Source organism: Mustelus asterias, chromosome 5, assembly GCF_964213995.1.
Source record: "Mustelus asterias chromosome 5, sMusAst1.hap1.1, whole genome shotgun sequence".
Taxonomy (NCBI): Eukaryota; Metazoa; Chordata; class Chondrichthyes; order Carcharhiniformes; family Triakidae; genus Mustelus; species Mustelus asterias.
The window spans coordinates 119788239-119808062 of record NC_135805.1 but is presented as its reverse complement, the minus strand read 5'-3'; the positions used below and the strand labels follow the sequence as shown (position 1 = coordinate 119808062).

The 19824-nt window shown below is 41.8% G+C and overlaps 1 protein-coding gene across 1 annotated transcript in view; it reads right to left on the bottom strand.

The window, feature by feature from the left end:
• The window catches only part of csmd1b (CUB and Sushi multiple domains 1b), a 2043836-nt gene that overhangs the window by 49707 nt on the left and 1974305 nt on the right, over positions 1-19824 (bottom strand). Inside the window, exons 59-61 of the mRNA XM_078213588.1 lie at positions 17626-17808; positions 14555-14731; positions 1502-1681 (exon numbers count right to left, since the gene is read on the bottom strand). Of these exons, the coding sequence (XP_078069714.1) occupies positions 1502-1681; positions 14555-14731; positions 17626-17808 (540 nt within the window). The remainder of the gene's footprint in view (positions 1-1501; positions 1682-14554; positions 14732-17625; positions 17809-19824) is intronic.

Here is a 19824-nt window from a genome sequence, read left to right as displayed (position 1 = left end):
ACCAAGATTGGTGGCATAGTGGACAGTGAAGAAGGTTATTGAGAATTGCAATGGGATCTTGATCAATTGGGCCAGTGGGCTGACGAATGGCAGATGGAGTTTAATTTAGATAAATGCGAGGTGATGCATTTTGGTAGATAGAATCAGGGCAGGACTTACTCAGTTAATGGTAGGGCGTTGGGGAGAGTTATAGAAAAAAAGAGATCAAGGGTACAGGTTCATAGCTCCTTGAAAGTGGAGTCACAAGTGGACAGGGTGATGAAGAAGGCATTTGGCATGCTTGGTTTCACTGGTCAGAACATTGAATACAGGAGTTGGGACGACTTGTTGAAGTTGTACTAGACATTGGTAAGGCCACACTTGGAATACTGTGTACAGTTCTGGTCACCCTATTATAGAAAGGATATTATTAAAATAGAAAGAGTGCAGGAAAGATTTACTAGGATGCTACCAGGACTTGATGATTTGAGTTATAAGGAAAGGCTGGATAGAGTGGGACTTTTTCCTCTGGAGTGTAGGAGGCTTAGGGGTGATCTGATAGAGGTCTACAAAATAATGAGGGGCATAGATCAGCTAGTCAATATCTTTGCCCAAAGGTAGGGGAGTCTAAAACTAGAGCTTGTAGGTTTAACGTGAGAGGGGAGAGAGACAAAAGGGTCCAGAGGGGCAATTCTTTCATATAGAGGGTGTTGAGTGTCTGGAACAAGCTGCCAGAGGTAGTAGTAGAGGCAGGTACAATTTTGTCTTTTAAAAAGTGTTTAGACAGTTACATGGGTAAGATTAGTACAGAGGGATATGGGCCAAATGTAGGCAATTGGAACTAGCTTATTGTTTTAAAGAAAGGGCAGCATGGACAAGTTGGGCCAAAGGGTTTGTTTCCATGCTGTAAACCTCTTCCCAAATTGCAACAATTGCCCCTCTTTGCTAACCTTCAAACTATCAATTAACAAGCTTTGAAGCTTCTTTTCCAAATAAAGCAAAAATTCTCAAGCTCCTGAACCAGTCCTCAAATACCTACCTTTCTGAAAAGTGAAACAATTTCATTCAAGGTCCCATCAATAGCTTCCAATTCACTGGAAGGAAAGTGAAAGGGTAATGGAGGCCAGCAGGTGTTTGTGTTCAAGAGCACATCCCTCATGTCAGAAAGAGTTTGTACATAAACAGCGGATTAAGCAGAAAAGCTATTGACTCCCGGTTCCCTAATTCAACCATTGAATTTCCCATGGACCTGAGAGAATCGGATTCTCACCTTGGTTCGTCCTCAATTATAGAGGTTAGTGAGAATGTGTGAGCTTGCCAGCTTGGCAACTCTGATCCGAAACGGCCAACTCAAAAACGAATACCTAGGTTGTCTGCTTAAATCAATTTATCAGCAGCACAGGTAAAACTAATTAACCATGATTATCTGATTCTGCAAATTAAGAAGGTTTACACACATCTAACTGCACATACGCTGTCCAATAATGACAGCCCCTTCTTTCTGTACAACATCTGTTCATACCTTTACAAACTGGTTTGGTCTGATTCCAAGAGCCATTCTTTATGCAGCGCAGCATGGTAGATATAGCCGGTTCCATCCGAAAGCCTGGGTTACACTGATAGGTTACTGTTTTATTATAGGTGAAGTCATTTCCTAGATGGACACCATTAGCGAGCGCACCTGGGTCACCACAATCTATAACTGTAGACCAATAAGAAAAGCAAAAATTAGCCCACTGCAAGAACATAATTTTCTTTTCGTATTTAAAACCTAGAATTATATTCTTAATTGTTTTGTTCAATGTGAGCATGAACACAGTTCTGTAATTTTGGAAAATTAAAATTTTATAACTTTTTTATGCCTGTAGTTTAAATTGCTTTTCCCAAGTTGTTTGCCACCTTTATACTCTTTAAATTGTTTCTAAAATTTTGGAATTACATGATAATTATATGCAAAGATGATGGTCACAAAAACACCTACAGTGGCAACCAGCTTTTCTTATTTACCATCGCACACCCAATAGATTATTTTAATGGGCCAAAAATTGTTGTGTCCCATCATTTATTCAGTTTGTTGTCTGGGCTCTTTACTTATTAATTAAAATGTTGCTTGGCTTTTGAGAATGGAGACACCGCACTAAAACTACATCCTGTGAAATGATCTCTGAAAATCACTGAAGTGCACGCAGAGAAATGAATTTGAACTAAAATTACCACTTCAAATCTCCAAATAATTAGTAAAATAATCATTCACAGAGCAGGCAGTAGCCATATAATCATTGTTTCTCTCATGGGTCACGTCTTAGCTGAAGTGATGGAACATAAAGATGAGCATGTTCGAATGCAAGTTAAATATGGCTCAGAGACTGATCTGAATCTCACCCCTGCTCCTCCTCATTCCCTTTGCCATTACATATTTTGCATCAATTCTATTCCCTGATAATGTTTAATATATTATTTCTTTGTTTTTCTGCATTACGAATGTTGGTCAGGATTGAGGGCTATTCATGCTTCTCAATGCTGTGTTGTCATTTACCCTTTGCATGCTTGTGTCTGTTTTTTTGACTCAAAGCCTATATTAGCTACAGTCTTTTTCCACATTGAAGCAACTTAACAATGAATTGACAAAGGAGAGTTTGTAAAGGATGGACCCACTCACTTCACTGAGTTAAATTTTTCACTGTGAAGAGTGCAATCTATCTGGTGATGCAACAAGAACTTTATATCATTGCATCTTGAGACGATTCTTCATATTAAAATATGCCAGAACAAAAAGTGAACATGACAATGACCCTCACCAGTATAATCCATTATCCCCACCTTTACTTGTCATTAGCACTCCCGTGGATAAGTGTTATCTTCTATTTCTGTTACTGCTGAACTCTTATTATATCACTGTAAATTTTAACTTTTCCCATTGTTTTTAACTATGATTAGGTCATCTATTAAAAGGTTATTACCAAATCATGTTGAGAGCTTCCAAATCGATTCTCCTCTTCCCAAAACAAATCTAATTCAAGTGATTCAAACAGTTACTTGGAAGTCATTACAATGCTTTTTGCTATTACTTATGTAATGGAAACTTCAACTATCATCAAAACTAAATTAAATTTTAATGTTCTTTTTTTAAATTAAATCAGGATTTGTTTTCTTATCAGCATTAGATTTCTTATTAAAGATTTTTTCCATTTTCAGGATGGATTGGAATCCAAAGTAGGCTTTGCACTAGTGCACCAATAAAAAGCACTCCATACGAGTGTTATGTTCCTACATTGAGGGCTTGGGGTGAGAGTTAATGGTATGCAATGTTGGAATGGTCCAGAAGAGGAGGTTTGAAAGAATTTACCCTGGAGTTATAAGAGTTCAAGTGATGAGAAGAATGGCTAACAACTGTGTTTATCTCTAATAGTGTGGGCACTGGGTCAAGTAAGATATATTTATAGTGAAAGAACAGTAGAGGACACTGAGAAAGGTTGCAACAAAAGGTGAGTGTAATTATTGATGCAAAACCTCAATTAAACAAGGTTTTAATTTGATCATTGAAGGTATTTGCATAATGATTAACTTTATAACCCATAAGTGTCTCTTTTAAATTAAAATGCATCCTGTGTAATGCCTTGTTGAAACATTGATCTGTGTAAGTCTGTAGCTATTACAGACATTCCAGTATATTAATAGGAGAGGTGCAAAGTTCTACTCAAATACAGGCAGTCACTGGAGTTCACTTACTTGGGAAAAGACAATTACTCACACAATATGAAAGTAAATTACTGCATGCTGGAAATCTGAAAGAAAAACAAGAATTCCTGCAAATAGTCAGCAGCTGGGTCAAGCAGCATCTGTGAAGAGAAATAAGGAAATAAGGGGGCGGGGTGGTAGTGGAGAGATTTGTGGGCCCATGGGCGGCACGGTAGCACAGTGGTTAGCACTGCTGCCTCTCAGCACCAGGGACAGGGTTCGATTCCCGGCTTGGGTCACTGTCTGTGTGGAGTTTGCACATTCTCCCCATGTCTGCGTGGGTTTCCTCCGGGTGCTCCGGTTTCCTCCCACAGTCCAAAGACGTGTGGGTTAGGTTGATTGACCATGCTAAATTATCCCTTAGTGTCCTGGGATGTGTAGGTAGGAGGGATTAACGGGATAAATGTGTGGGGTTGAGGGGATAGGGTCTGGGTGGGATTGTTGTCAGTGCAGATTCGATGTGCCGAATGGCTTCCCTCTGCACTGTAGGGTTTCTATGATTCTATCAGGACTCTCGTTTCCTCGCTGAAGAGTTTGCGAGAGACCTGCAATTCCTCCTTCGGGAAGGCCCACCAATATTAAGTGCTTCTCAGATACCTAAGCTGCCAATGGCAGGACTTCCCTGTGATTCAGGAGCCCAGGGGCAGAAATGCTGCCCTCCAAAAGCTGCCAGCCAATTAGAGGCCAGCAGCTCTTTTGCTCACCAGTGAGGCAGAGGCTGTTCCTGGAACAATAGCCACCGGAGGCCCAGGATCAAGGAGTGACCTAGGCCAGAGGTCAGTGATGGCAGGAGGGGTCTCATGGTAGTGTAATAATGCACATTCACAGACTTCATCAGGAACACAAAAGGGATTTATTAATTAGGAAAAACTGGATAGAGGCTGGCAGCCCCTCGACTGCCCTGGAGCAGCCCACCAGCTGTCCCCGTCCCTCTATGTCTTTTACATGTCTTCTGCCACTAAGAGACAACTCCTGAGTTGATTACCTACTCTCAGCCCCAACTGGTCCCTCAGGCCAGGTGACCCTCTTCTGCTGTTTCCCTTAAAGGGATAATCACCACATCCCCCTCCCCCCGACTTTAACTCCTTTATAGAATTTTCAGTAACTAAGTTACTCAGTCCTAAATTCTAACTAAACATTATATACATGGATTGATGGCAACAATGACTATGTACAGTTCCAGATATGGTCCTGCATGGAACTCTTCCATGCAGGCTTGCTGCTTTTCTATTTGCGTGACCATTTCAGCAATCTTGCAATCTCCGTTTCTTTCTCTGTCTAAATTGCTGATTCTGTCAATTTCAATTTTTTTTAACCTCTTTAGTTAATTCCTCATTGCAAAGCTTCCTTCCTCAACCTTTTATTCTCTTTCACTGGACTTGTTCTTATTTTCTAGTTAAGTTTATTCTACATTGTCTCATTAATTTCTCTTTCTTCTTCACTTCATTGTGTCAATTTTTGCAACTATTTTTCAAGTTTGTTGTCAGTCATTTTTAGAGTCATAGAGGTTTACAGCATGGAAACAGGCCCTTCAGTCCAACTTGTCCATGCTGCCCAGTATTTACCATTGAGCTAGTCCCAACTGCCCGCATTTGGCCCATATCCCTCTATACCCATCTTACCCATGTAACTGTCTAAATATTTTTTAAAAGACAAAATTGTACCTGCCTCTACTACTACCTCTGGCAACTTGTTCCAGATACTCACCACCCTGTGTGTGAAAAAATTGCCCCTCTGGACCCTTTTGTATCTCTTCCCTCTCACTTAAAACCTATTCCCTCTAGTTTTAGACTACCCTACCTTTGGGAAAAGATGTTCACTATCTACCTGATCAATGCCCCTCATTATTTTATAGACCTGCATAAATTCACCTCTAAGCCTCCTATGCTCCAGGGAAAAAAGTCCCAGTCTGTTCAGCTTCTCCTTATAAATCAAACCATCAAGTCCTGTTAGCATCCTAGTAAATCTTTTCAGACTCTTTCTAGTTTAATAATATCGTTCCTATAATAGGATGACCAGAACTGTACACAGTATTCCAAGTGTGGCCTTAACAATGTTTTGTACAGCCCCAAGATGTCCCAACTCCTGTATTTAATATTCTGACCAATGAAACCAAGCATGTCGAATGCCTTCTTCACCACTCTGTCCATCTGTGACTCCACTTTCAAGGAGCTATGAACCTGTAGCCCTCGATCTCTTTGTTCCATAACTCTCCCCAATGCCCTACCATTAACTGAGTAACTCCTGCCCTTGTTCAATCTACCAAAATGCATCAACTCACATTTATCTAACCTAAACTCCATCTGCCATTCATTCATCCCACTGGCCCAGTTGATCAAGATCCTGTTGCAATCCTAGATAACCTTCTGATTTCATCTTGTTGTTTTCATGTCTTTGCTAGATCTTTAATTACTCTTGCTGATTCCTCTTTATGTTCAACAATTCCCAGCTTCTTTTGAAGTCTTTAATTTCTGTGTTTCTTCTGAGGTAAATTCATGCTGGACATATACATTTCACAAATGGAATCCTCATTTCTACTTGTCTTAACTTCAGCTAAACACTTTTCACCTTCACTTTTGGTCATGTCTGTCTCTGATGAAGTGTTGTCTTGTTTCCGTTCTGCAATTCTCTTGATGCTCTTTATTTGATCCTTAAGTATCTTTTATTGCCCTTTTACTGGGTTCTTTCAGTGTCTCCTTCCAAAGTCTTTCGCTGCCCTCCTTCCAAAGTCTTTCGCTGCCCTCCTTCCAAAGACTTTCGCTGCCCTCCTTCCAAAGTCTTTCGCTGCCCTCCTTCCAAAGTCTTTCGCTGCCCTCCTTCCAAAGTCTTTCGCTGCCCTCCTTCCAAAGTCTTTCACTACCCTCCTTCCAAAGTCTTTCACTGCCCTCCTTCCAAAGTCTTTCACTGCCCTCCTTCCAAAGTCTTTCACTGCCCTCCTTCCAAAGTCTTTCACTGCCCTCCTTCCAAAGTCTTTCACTGCCCTCCTTCCGAAGTCTTTCACTGCCCTCCTTCTGAAGTCTTTCACTGCTCTCCCTCCGGGGTCTTTGTGCCCTTATTCGGTGTATTCTGTTGTCACTTTAATGAGGTCTTTGTTGCCTCCTCTGAGGTCTTGCATTGCCTCTTGAAATCTTTATTGCTTATTTGAGAGTTGTCCTCAATCTTGGGTCTTCCCCAATTTTCTTATCCATTGTCCAATGTTTCTTCTTGTGGTTGCTGCTTTAAGTGCATTGCCACATTAAATGTATTACCACTTAAAATGCATCACTGCTTTAAAACTGTCAACTTTTTAAAAAACTGTTTGCAGCTGTCAGTTCTCTCTATGTGCTTTTCCCACGCTTTTGAAGCCTTGGTGCAAATCCTGACAGCTCCTTTTTTAACCATTTTTTTAGCTGTTAAAACCTCTCTTTTACTGTTAGAAATTTCTTCCAGTGATCTCTGCAGCTGTTTTTTCTTTGGCTTCACGGAGAACCCATTCTTGTTTTTTGATGTGCTCATTTCTTTTGTTAATTTCACTGCAAGATCCAAGGCTGTCTGATCAGGACCGTTTTTTAAAAAACTATTTTAACTTCTTCCTTTCTCACAGGCTGGGGACTTCTCTCCTTCCCAAAACATCGGAACCTCACTGCCTGCAGTCCCTCAGTGTAGGGACCTCTACCCGGACTTCCTGTTGACTCTGCTTGGATTAGGAGTCCGGCAATCTCAACATCTTCATTTTCCTATGCTCCTGGGACAGATGCTGCAGCTACTAGGGGTATATTTCCCTTCTCACCCAAAATCTGCTCTGTGTTCTCTTTGCTTTCTCCCTGCAGCAACTATCTTTTCCTTCTTAAGTTTCATTTTTCCTTAATAGAAAATCACAGCTCTTGCTTCTGAGGGATATTATCTCTTTTTTTTTCTCTATACATTTCTAAATGTCTAACTGTACCAGCCAATTCAACTCTGCATCTAATCACGGTAGGACAGTGGTTAGCACTGCTGCTTCACAGCTCCAGGGACGTGGGTTCGATTCCCGGCTTGGGTCACTGTCTGTGTGGAGTTTGCACATTCTCCTCGTGTCTGCGTGGGTTTCCTCCGGGTGCTCCGGTTTCCTCCCACAGTCCAAAGATGTGCGGGTTAGGTTGATTGGCCATGCTAAAATTGCCCCTTAGTGTCCTGAGATGTGTAGGTTAGAGGGATTAGCGGGTAAATATGTAGGGATATGGGGGTAGGGCCTGGGTGGGATTGTGGTCGGTGCAGACTCGATGGGCCAAATGGCCTCTTTCTGCACTGTAGGGTTTCTATGATTCTTTGGGTCTGTTCACCCAAAAACAGGTATTCGGGTGAGTATTCATTTTCTCTTCAGACTTTGATTCAAACAGGATACTCACAGGTGTTGGGCCACAGGCAATGTCAATAAAATAATCCATTTTATCCTTGTTGCCAGTGTAAGGATGTACGGACACAGTGGATTTATTAGTTAGGAACAAAATGTACAGAGGCCATACCCACCTCTCCCGGCTGCTCTGGAGCAGCTGCCTGGCTGCCCAGTCCCTACATGTCTTCTAGATGTCCTCCAGATGTCTTCAGAGAGAGCTCCACCCTCTGGAGTGATTAGCCATTCTTAGTCCCAATTGATCCCTCAATACAGGTGCCCCTCTTCTGCTGTGTGGGGATTGTGCGGCAAGGGCAGGAGGGGAGCTGGAGCAAGGGCAAGGAGCCACATCCCTCAATCAGGCACTGAGTGCTTTTGAATGAGAGGCCACTACACCTTCACCCCCAGAAAACAACAAACAACCTGCACAGGTATTCTTATTGCGATCTCTGAGTGATGACAGGCCCGTCCGTCATTGGGTCATCACAGCACCAAACCCTTAAATGGTAATTAATTATCCACATAAGAACCTTAATTGACAGTGGGGCAGGAAATCTGCACACTGGCCTTCCTGGCCCACACTGTATTTTGGGGGAGGCAGGAAGATGGCAGGATAGTTCATGCCACACTCCAACCAGATGAAATGCCATTCTGCCTCCAAACATGGCATGAGAAAGAGCAACGAATTACCACCACCACCACAGAGTTAATGTTTCAGCTTACTAACTTCCAGCAGACATCTGGTGATAGGGGGAAGCGTTAACTATGTTATTAATTAACCTCTTTCCACAGATATCAACAGAACTATTGAGTATTTCTTGCTTTTTTTTTCTTTTTATTGCAATTATTCAATCATTCATGAATTTCTGGAATGGGAGGATCAAGATCAGAAATCGTTGCCCACAGCAAAGCTCACTCGATAGGAAGCAAATTGGTCTTCTCCCTTTCACAGAATTTTGACTCTAACTGCAAAGCTGAGGTAAAAATTTAATCCCACAACTGAACAATTTAAAATTCATCCAAAGAAATTGAATTTTTCTCACAGTCAAATGCAACTGGGATTTTTATACTCTCAGAGGAGAAAACTGGAGGCAGTAATGGATCTCCTTAAAAGGAACTGAAGAAGCTTATGTTTGGGTAAAATTTCACGATAATTCAAAACCTTCATAGAATCATAGAATATATATCATAGAATCCTACAGTGCAGAAGGAGGCCATTCAGTCCATCAAGTCTGCACCAACCACAATCCCACCCAGGCCCTATCCTGTAACCTTAACATATCCCGTAACATATTTACCCTGCTAATCTCCCTGACACTAGGGTCAATTTAGCATGGCCAGTCAACCTAACCTGCACATCTTTGAAGTGTGGGAGGAAAGCAGAGCACCCGGAGAACATAAGAACATAAGAAATAGGAGCAGGAGTAAGCCATCTAGCCCGCCCTGCCATTCAATAAGATCATGGCTGATCTGATAGTGGTTTAGTTCCACTTACCCGCCCACTCCCCATAACCCTTAATTCCCCTAATGATCAGAAATCTATCCACCTGTGACTTAGACATATTTACCGAGGTAGCCTCCACTGCTTCAATGGGCAGAGAATTCCAGAGATTCACTACCCTCTGAGAGAAGTTCCTCCTCAAATCTGTTCTAAACTGACTCCCCCTTATTTTGAGGCTGTGTCCTCTAGTTCTTGCTTCCTTTCTAAGTGGAAAGAATCTCTCTGCCTCTACCCTGTCTAGCCCCTTCATTATCTTATATGTCTCTAAAAGAGCTCCCCTCAGCCTTCTAAACTCCAATGAGTACAGGCCCAATCTACTCAACCTCTCCTCATAAGCTAACCCCCTCATCTCCGGTATCAACCTGGTGAACCTTCTCTGTACTCCCTCCAAGGCCAATACATCCTTCCGCAAATAAGGGGACCAAAATTGCACACAGTACTCTAGTTGCGGCCTCACCAGAACCTTGTACAGGTGCAGCAAGACCTCCCTGCTTTTATACTCCATCCCCTTCGCGATAAAGGCCAACATTCCATTTGCCTTCTTGATCACCTGCTGCACCTGCAAACTGAGTTTTTGCAATTCATGCACAAGGACCCCCAGGTCCCTCTGCACAGTCGCACGTTGTAATTTTTCACCATTTAAAAAATAGTCCATTTTACTATTATTCCTGCCAAAGTGGATAGCCTCACACTTGTCAACGTTATACTCCATCTGCCAGATCCTCGCCCACTCACTTAGCCTATCCAAATCTCTCTGCAGACTTTCCGCATCCTCCACGCAATTCGCTTTCCCACTCATCTTTGTATCATCCGCAAACTTTGTTACCCTACACTCGGTCCCCTCCTCCAGATCGTCTATGTATATGGTAATCAGTTGAGGCCCCAGCACCGATCCCTGCGGCACGCCACTAGTCACCAACTGCCAACCAGAAAAGCACCCATTCATTCCAACTCTCTGCTTTCTGTTAGGTAGCCAATCCTCAATCTACGCTAACACTTTACCCCCAACTCCGTGTACCTTAATCTTCTGCAGCAACCTTTTGTGAGGCACCTTATCGAACGCCTTCTGGAAATCCAAAAACACCACATCCACCGGTTCCCCTCTGTCAACTGCACTCGTTACATCTTCATAAAAATCCAGTAAATTCGTCAAACACAACTTTCCCTTCATGAATCCATGCTGCGTCTGCTTGATCGAACCATTTTTTTCCAGGTGTCCTGCTATTTCTTCTTTAATGATGGATTCCAGCAATTTCCCAACTATGGACGTTAAGCTAACCGGCCTGTAGTTATCCGCCTTTTGTCTACCTCCTTTTTTAAACAGTGGCGTCACATTAGCTGTTTTCCAATCAGCTGGTACTTCCCCAGAGTCCAGCGAATTTTGATAAATTACAATCAACTCATCTGCTATTACTTCTGCCATTTCTTTCAGTACCCTGGGATGCATTTCATCCGGGCCTGGGGACTTGTCTACCTTTAGTCCCATTAGCCTACCAAGCACTACCTCTTTAGTAATAGTCATCGTTTTAAGGACCTCACCCCCTACAGTCCCACAACCGTCAATTTTCGGTAAGCTATTTGTGTCCTCTACCGTGAAGACCGACACAAAAAACTTGTTTAAGGCCTCGGCCATTTCCTCGTTTCCCATTATTAAATCCCCCGTCTCGTCTTCTAAGGGTCCAACATTTACTTTAGCTACTCTTTTCCTTTTTATATATTTGTAAAAACTTTTACTATCAGGAGGAAACCGACGCAGATATGGGGAGAATGTGCCAAGTAACCCGAGGCCGAAATTGAACCCGTGTCCCTGGCGCTGTGAGACAGCAGTGCTAACCACTGTGCCACTATGTCGCCCTCAAATTGAAGATATTAGCTTTGCCAGAGTTAACGTAAGCTTCTGAAATGACCAAATTATTTTGATGAATATCAGAAGCGCTCTTTTAGTGCAATGTGTGACAAATAATAAAATCATTTCCATCATATTCCACTTTTGATTTTACAAAGTAAATTTAAGGTGGTGATGGAGGGGTTGCAGTTTGGGTGGTAGGGGATTGTCAGGAATATAATGGTGACAAGTAAATATCAGAAATCCAAGAAGTCTGAATATTTTCTGCCGATTATAGATTTGATAAAACTGTGGGGAAAATGCAAGTTACTTAAGGCAGGGACAGCTTGTCGATGTTAATGGAACTAGTGCCTTTGACATGTTCATGAGCTTAGCAACACCGTAAACACATGCTTACCAAACACAACTTGGTAATAAGGGGGAATAGGACATGAATGGATTTGAATAAGGTGTTAAAGGTTCAAAGGAAGAGACAAGGTGAGAGGAAAGAGTCATAAAGTGAGTATAGCTTGCATTTACACTCTAAAAGCTAGAATTAAAAAATTAAGGTAAATATTTCTGACTTCTGAAGAGGTGAGGTCAGAAACGGGAAGAGCAAAAGGAAAACTATAAGCAGATGATCAAACCTGTGCAAGAAAGCCGATTAGGCCTCAGCCAGCACAGAAATAGGAATAGGTATAATTGTCCACGAGCAGCATCTGTGAAGAAAGCCTGTTCTGAAAAGCCACATGTTTGTTCGAACTCAGAAGCGACTCTAACTACCTGGTGTGGTCACTGTTATTGGATTTTTTATCGTTTTTAAAATCTATAAGATGTTGTAGAACATTTGAGGAGGGTTAGTCCTGAAGGCAGTGAAGTAAAGATCGATTGGAACCATATAAAATTAGTGATACTATGTATAGCCATTGTTTTAGTTAAGGGTACTTCTAGCTTACTTTATTGTTGTTTATTTTATTGCTTAATAAACATTTATTTTATTTTAAATTATCTCAAAAGCCTGGCACATCATTCTTTGGATTTCAAACCTTTCATAAAAAATAGGAGCAGGAGGAGGCCATTTGGACCTTAGAGCCTGCTCCGCCATTCATTATAATCATGGCTGATTATCCAACTCAATAGCCTGTTCCCACTTTCTCCCCATATCATTTAATCTCCTTCATTCCAAGGGCTAAATCTAACTCCTTCTGAAAACATACAATGTTTTGGCCTCAACTGCATTCTGTGCCAGAGAATTCAGACTTACCACTCTCGGGGTGAAGAAATTTCTCATCAACTCAGTCATAGATGGTTTACCCTTAATCCTCAGAGTGTGACCCTGGTTCTAGACTCCCCGACCATCAGAACCATCCTTCCTGCATTTGCCTTGTCTAGTCCTGTTAAAATGTTTATAGCTTTTCAAGAAATCCACCCTCATTCTTTTGAATTTCAGCGAACATAACCCTAACCGACTCAATCTCCCCTCATATGTCAGTCCCACCATCCCAGAAATCAGCCTCGTAAACCTTTGCTACACTCCTTCTATAGCAAGAACATCCTGCCTCAGATAAGGAGCCCAAAAGTGCACACAATCGCCGGAATTCTACCGCCCCACCCGCCATGGGAATCGGAGCGGGCGAGGGGCGGACAATGGGAAGGTCCGTTGACCTCGGGTGGGATTTTCCGGTCTTGGGTTGAGCGAGGCCGTAAAGTCCCACCTAATATTCCAGGTGTAGTCTCACCAAGGCCCTGTATAATTGCACCAAGACTTCCCAGCTCCTGTCCTTAAATCCTTTCCATTTGAAGGTCAACATACCATTTCCTGTTTTTACTGCCTGCTGTACCTGCATGTTCAGCTTCAGTGATTGGTGTGTGAGGATACCCAGGTCTCATTGCACATTCCCTTCTCTTAATTTATAGCCATTCAGTTAATGATGCCAACCTGATTTTGCTACAAAATTGGATAATCTCACTTTTATCCATATTATACTGTATCTGCCATGCATTTGCCAACTTAGTAAGAAGTCTCACAACACCAGGTTAAAGTCCAACAGGCTTATTTGGTAGCAAAAGCCATTCGCTTTCGGAGGGCTGCTCCTTCGTCAGGAGCAGCGCTCCAAACGTAAGTGGGTTGTGCTACCAAATAAACCTGTTGGACTTTAACCTGGTGTTGTGAGACTTCTTACTGTGTTTACCCCAGTCCAACGCCGGCATCTCCACATCATGTTTGCCAACTTACTCAGCCTGTCCAAATCACTTTTTGCATTCTCCTCACAGCCCACACTCCCATCCAGCTTTGTGTCATCTGCAAATCTGGAGATATTACATACAGTTCCGTCATCCAAATCATTAATATATACTGTGAATAGCTGGGATCCTAGCACAGATGCCTGTAGTACTCCGCTAATCACTTCCTACCATCTGGAAAAAGACCTGTTCATTCCTACTCTTTGTTTCCTGTCTGCTAACAAGTTTTCTATCCATTGCAATACATTACCCCAATGCATGTGCTTTAATTTTATAAGCTAATCCCTTGTGTGGGACTTTGCCAAAAGCTTTCAGAAAGTCAAAGTAAATCACATCCATTGGTTCCTGCTCATCTAGTTACGTAGAACCATAGAACCACAGAGTCCCTACAGTGCAGACAGAGGCCATCAAACCAAGTGCAAGAGGCATTGACTCTCTGAAAGAGCATTTACCACAGGCCCTCCCCTCTGCCCTACCCACATAACCATTTACCATGGTCAATCCGCCTAATCTGCACATTTTTGGAGTGTGGGAGGAAACCGGAGCATCCAGAGGAAACCGATGCAGACACGGGGAGAATGTACAAACTCCACACAGACAGTCACCAAAGGCCGGAATCAAACCCGGGTCCCTGGCACTGTGAGGCAGCAGTGCTAACCACTGTGCTGCCCTCGAAGAATTCCAGTAGATTTATCAAGCATGATTTTCCTTTCTTAAATCCATGCTGACTTTGTCTGTTTCTATCACTGTTTTGTTCCCTCACATTATACCAAATTGCAAAAATACAGCTGAGGGCAGTCCTTTCATGTTTCCTTGTTGAGATTCGGAATAACTCAATGTTTACAATCAGCCATGTTCTAAACAGGTTTAAAACATCACAACTACTTCACTGCTGTCTTTACATCGTAACACTGACCTGTGCAGTCGGGAGCTGATCCAGTCCAGGTTCCATTAGCAGTGCAATGCCGCGTAGTTAGACCCGACGTTTTATAGCCTTCCCAGCAGGAATAAGAAATGGAGCTGGAGAATACTATACCATCACTGTAAATTATCTTCCCGTTTTTTGGAGTGCCAGGATTTCCACATGATACAGCTACAACAAATGAAGTGGAATCAGCACTTGTACAAGCATGACATTGTAAACATTTGTATAGTATTGGTCTCCTTATTTAGGAAATATGCAAATGCATTAGGAGCAGTTCAGAGAAACTTTACGAGACTAATCCCAAGAATGGGTGGGTTGTCTTGGGAGGAAAGGTTTGACAGGCTTGGCTTATATCCACTGGAGCTCAGAAGAGTAAGAGACGACTTGATTGAAATATATATGATCCTGAGGTGTCTTGACAGAGTGGATGCAGAAAGGATATTTCCTCTTTGAGAGAATCTAGAATTAGGGGTCACTGTTTGCAAATAAGAGTCGCTCATTTAAGATAAGGAGTATTATTTTTTCTCAGAAGGTTGAAAGTCTCGGAAACTGTCTTCCTCAAAAGACAGTGGAAGCAGTGTTTTTGAATATTTTTAAGGCAGAGCTCGATAGATTCTTGATGAACAAGGGGATGAAAAGCTATCGAGGGTAGGCAGGAATGTGAGGTTGAGGTTACAATCAGATCAGCTATGGTCTTATTGAATGGAGGAGCAGGTTCAAGGGGCCAAATGGAACACTTCTGCTCCGAATTCATTTGATCATACGTGTCTTTGTATGTTCCCTTTCAGCAGATGTGGTTTCAAAGTTTATCAGGATTAAACTATTTATACTACACCTCGGGTTTTCAAAGAAATGGTTTATTTTTAGACTCAGTCCAAGTTTTCTATCCATATTATTCTATCTTATATGATGGACTCAGTAATAGCTTCCTATTCCTATAGTGCATACATATTCCTGTAGCAATCTGTTACAATACCAGTTCTGATCCATCTTTAGTAGTGATGATCTACTCTTTTATATCGAGGCCTTCACCTTTCTGACCTACTCCATTTGATATTTTTTCTTTCTCGTCAACTTTTCTCCACTTGATTTTACAAAGAGCTGAAATGTTTACGATAGATGCAGATGCATTGAGTGGAGCCAGAGTGTCCTCCTCTTCACTGTTCCTGTTTCATATGAATGACCAACCAATCCTAGTTATTCTTTTACTGATGGATCCACTCTTCCTTCATTCACGCCCTTCAGTTTACGCACTCTCAAACTGTGACTGTTTTGTTTAGGGTTGCATTTTCTTTGATGGGACAACAAAATCAGTTTCTTTGCTAAATTTCGCAAACAGTTTCATAGAATCCCTACAGTGCAGAAAGAGGCCATTCGGCCCATTGAGCCTGCGCTGATAATAAGCCCACCCAAGCCTTATCCCCATAACCCCATGTATTTACCCTGCTAATCTCCCTGACGCTAAGGGACAATTTAGCATGGCCAATCAACCTAACCCGCAAACAAGGAGGAAACCCACGCAGACACAGGGAGAAGTTTCTTTGTCAGTAATTTAGTTGATGCTGTGTACCTCATATTTAGCCTGCCTTTCAGGGTTCCCTTGGATGCATGGCTATTCCGGGTCTCGGGAAGCCCAGCCATTAAAGAGATGTGAGGATAGCTTTTGTGAAAATGCTAAAAGTATTTTCAGCATGCACGGCCTGTTGGCCAGGATTGCAACCCCCCAGACCCCCAAGCTTACCTGCTCATAATTTTATTTTGTATTCCCCACAACCCCACCATAATCAGACCTAAGCCAGCTTCCACACCTCACCCCCCATACCCATCCGGGAACGGACACCCACCCACACCCCAGGAATAACCTTTGCCTTCACATTTCCTTTAATCACAATAGAATTTCCTCTATTGCTAAAGCAGCTTGACTTCAAATTTCTCCTCTGTGCTAAAATTGTATGCTTCCTTCCACAGTTCTGAATGATAAATTCAGTAAGGCTGGAGGCCTGACTATGCCTGAATGAACACTGCTCGACAATCACCAGGCCTTCGGCCTCTGATCTTCGAGTAAGCATTCTCCAAGGCGCCTTCACAACACACGACAACGCAGAATCGCCGAGCAAAAACTGATAGCCAAGTTCTGCACACATGAGGACGGCCTCAACCGGGATCTTGGGTTCATGTCACACTATCTGTAACCCCCACGACTTGCCTGGGTTTGCAAAATCTCACTAACTGTCCTGGCTGGAGACAATTCACACCTCTTTAACCTGTGCTTAACCCTCTCTCCATTCACATTGTCTGTACCCTGTAAAGACTCACATTCCAACCATTACCTTGTAAATTGAGTCTCTGTCTATGTATGCCCTGCTTGTGAACACAACTCTTCACTCACCTGAAGAAGGAACAAGACTCCAAAAGCTTGTGCTACCAAATAAACCTGTTGGACTTTAACCTGGTGTTAAGACTTCTTACTGTGCTTACCCCAGTCCAATGCCAGAATCTCCACATCATGCCTGACTAAACAGAATTTTAGATCAAATTAGAGCTATGCCAGTCAAAGTCTACTTCTAACTCATTGGACTAGCGAGATTGCAGACCAGCAGAGTACAGCTTTGCTGACTTTGCTGTTTAATTTCTGCAAAATCTAGGTTCATCCAAGATTGCCTTTTGCTCTCACCTCCAGGGAGTCACTTCTAAGATTGTTCACAAACCTCTGCATAGGACATTGGAAAACCTATGGTCTGTCAGCGTGTTATCAAATTATTCTGTAATTCCCTTAATTTTATTTATTATTTCCAAGCTTATCAAATATACCTATTTCCATAATCATCCTGCGCCTTTGTTTCGTTGAGGTCTAGACTGACTCTCCATTCTACCAGTTGATTCATCAAATATTACCTCAAAACTGTGGAATTCTTTCCCAACATCGATCTTTTTTAACTGTTGTAGCACCCAGCCTCTTAAAATGCAAGTTCAATAATGTTTAATCACTATTTCCTTGATTGCCTAATTTGCTGATATTCTTTACTGTGGCTCATCTTGTTTATTTTTAATAAAAATATTACCTTCACAAACTGGTTGAACACCTGACCAGGAGCCATTCGGTTTGCAGGATCGTTCTGAAGATCCTCGGAGAGTATAACCAGCTTCACAGTTAAAACGCAGAAGACTTTTTATCTTGAACTCATCACCTAGTCTTGAACCATGAGCTGGGATGCCAGGATCACCACATAAACCAGAATTGTCTCCTACAGAACACACACACGAAGTACAATGCAAAACATTAGTCTTGCTCACATTTTTACATCTCCTTCTAATCAAGAGAGTGCCAACCTTATTGTGCCATTTTGGATAATGCTTTCAAGCTGGCATATGATAAATCATTTGACCTGATAGAGGTGTACAAGATGTTGAGAGGTATAGATCGGGTGGATTCTCAGAGGCTTTTTCCCAGGGCTGAAATGGCTGCTACGAGAGGACACAGATTTAAGGTGCTGGGGAGTAGGTACAGAGGAGATGTCAGGGGTAAGTTTTTCACTCAGAAGGTGGTGGGTGAGTGGAATCGGCTGCTGTCAATGGTGGTGGAGGAAAACTCGATAGGGTCTTTTAAGAGACTTCTGGATGAATACATGGGACTTAATAGGATTGAGGGTTATAGGTAAGCCTATATATAGGCCTAGGTAGGTAGGGACATGACCGGTGCAACTTGTGGGCCGAAGGGCCTGTTTGCGCTGTAGTTTTTCTATGTTCTATTTACTGAAAGTCAATTTTAGCTGCCATTTCAAATGCACTCTTATGCACTAAGAATTGTACACTCTTAATATTTAGTTATGAGAGAAGACTGGATAGGCGAGGGTTGTTTTCTTTGGAACAGAGGAGGCTAAGGGAAGATCCAATTGAAGTGTTTAAATTTATGAGGGGTCTGGATAGAATGCATAGGAAGGGCCTGTTCCTTAGAGTTGAGAAATCCATAACCAGCTGGCAAAGATTTAGGGTCAGAGATGGAAAGTTTTGAGGGGATTCAAAATAAAATTTTCACCTAGAGGATGGTGAGGATATGGAACTCATTCCTGGAAATGGTGGTACAGTCAGAAAGCCTCATAATATTTTTTAGAAGTATCTTGATAAGCACCTGAATTGAGGAACCTGCAAGGCTACAGACCAAGAACTGGAAAGTGAGATTAGGGTGAATGGCTACTTGTCAGCCTGTGAAGGTTTAAATAGCCTCCTTTGTATCATGATATAAAAGCACCAATCACTCATAAGGGATTGGGTAAACACATTTTGGGTTCATTTATTATTTCTATGCATTTATGGACAGAGATACATGGACAGAAAGCTTGAAAACATCACAGTGAGTAAGCTGTGCATTTTTGCTCTGCTAAGAAGAAAAGTGAAACTAAAATTGGAGTGTATGACACATTTCCTTTCAAGTGGTGTCATGCTGCCATCCATTAAAGGCATATTACAACACTTCTGTGCTGCAACTTACTATGATGCTTTAATTCCAAAGTTTTCACTATACTAGAAATGCTGGTTTTGTAACGCACAAACAAGATTGTCTGTTTGTTTTAGATCATTTGCAATAATTGAGAAATGTTTCAGAAAAAGCAAAAACAAACTTTCATCATTCATTTGAAAATGCCAAATATTACATTAAATGTCTCTGTAAAAAATGTTATGCAATTCATGTCAGACATGGAAGAATTTCTCTTGTATATGTAATTAAACCATAAATCCATTGATCAAAGCTTGCTTCATAATTTTACCCCAGATAATGCACAAAGGAGTTTTTAGCAAGAATGAGGAACCTAAAAAGAAATTAGTCCAAATGAAGAAACAGTACTGGAGAAATTAAGCAAACTAAGTGGTGACAAATCTCCTGGACCTGAATGCCAGAGTTTTAGAAGAGGTAGCTGCAGAGATAGTTGGTGCATTGGCATTGACCTTCCACAATACCTCAGAACCTAAAATAACTCAGGACGATTGGAAGGTAGCAAACATAAGCTCACTATTTAAGAAAGAAGAATGAGAGGAAATAGGGAACTGTAGGCCACCAGTGATAAGCAAAATGCTATGAGGGATGTGTTAACAGGACACTTACATAATGATAAACGTTTTAAGCAGACTCAGCATAGATTATAAAAGGAAAATCTTTTTGACAAATCTATCAGTGTTTTGTAATGATCTAACTAGTAGGATGGATATGGGGATCCAGTGAATGTAGCATATTTGGATTTTCAAAAATGTTTGGTTAGGTGCCA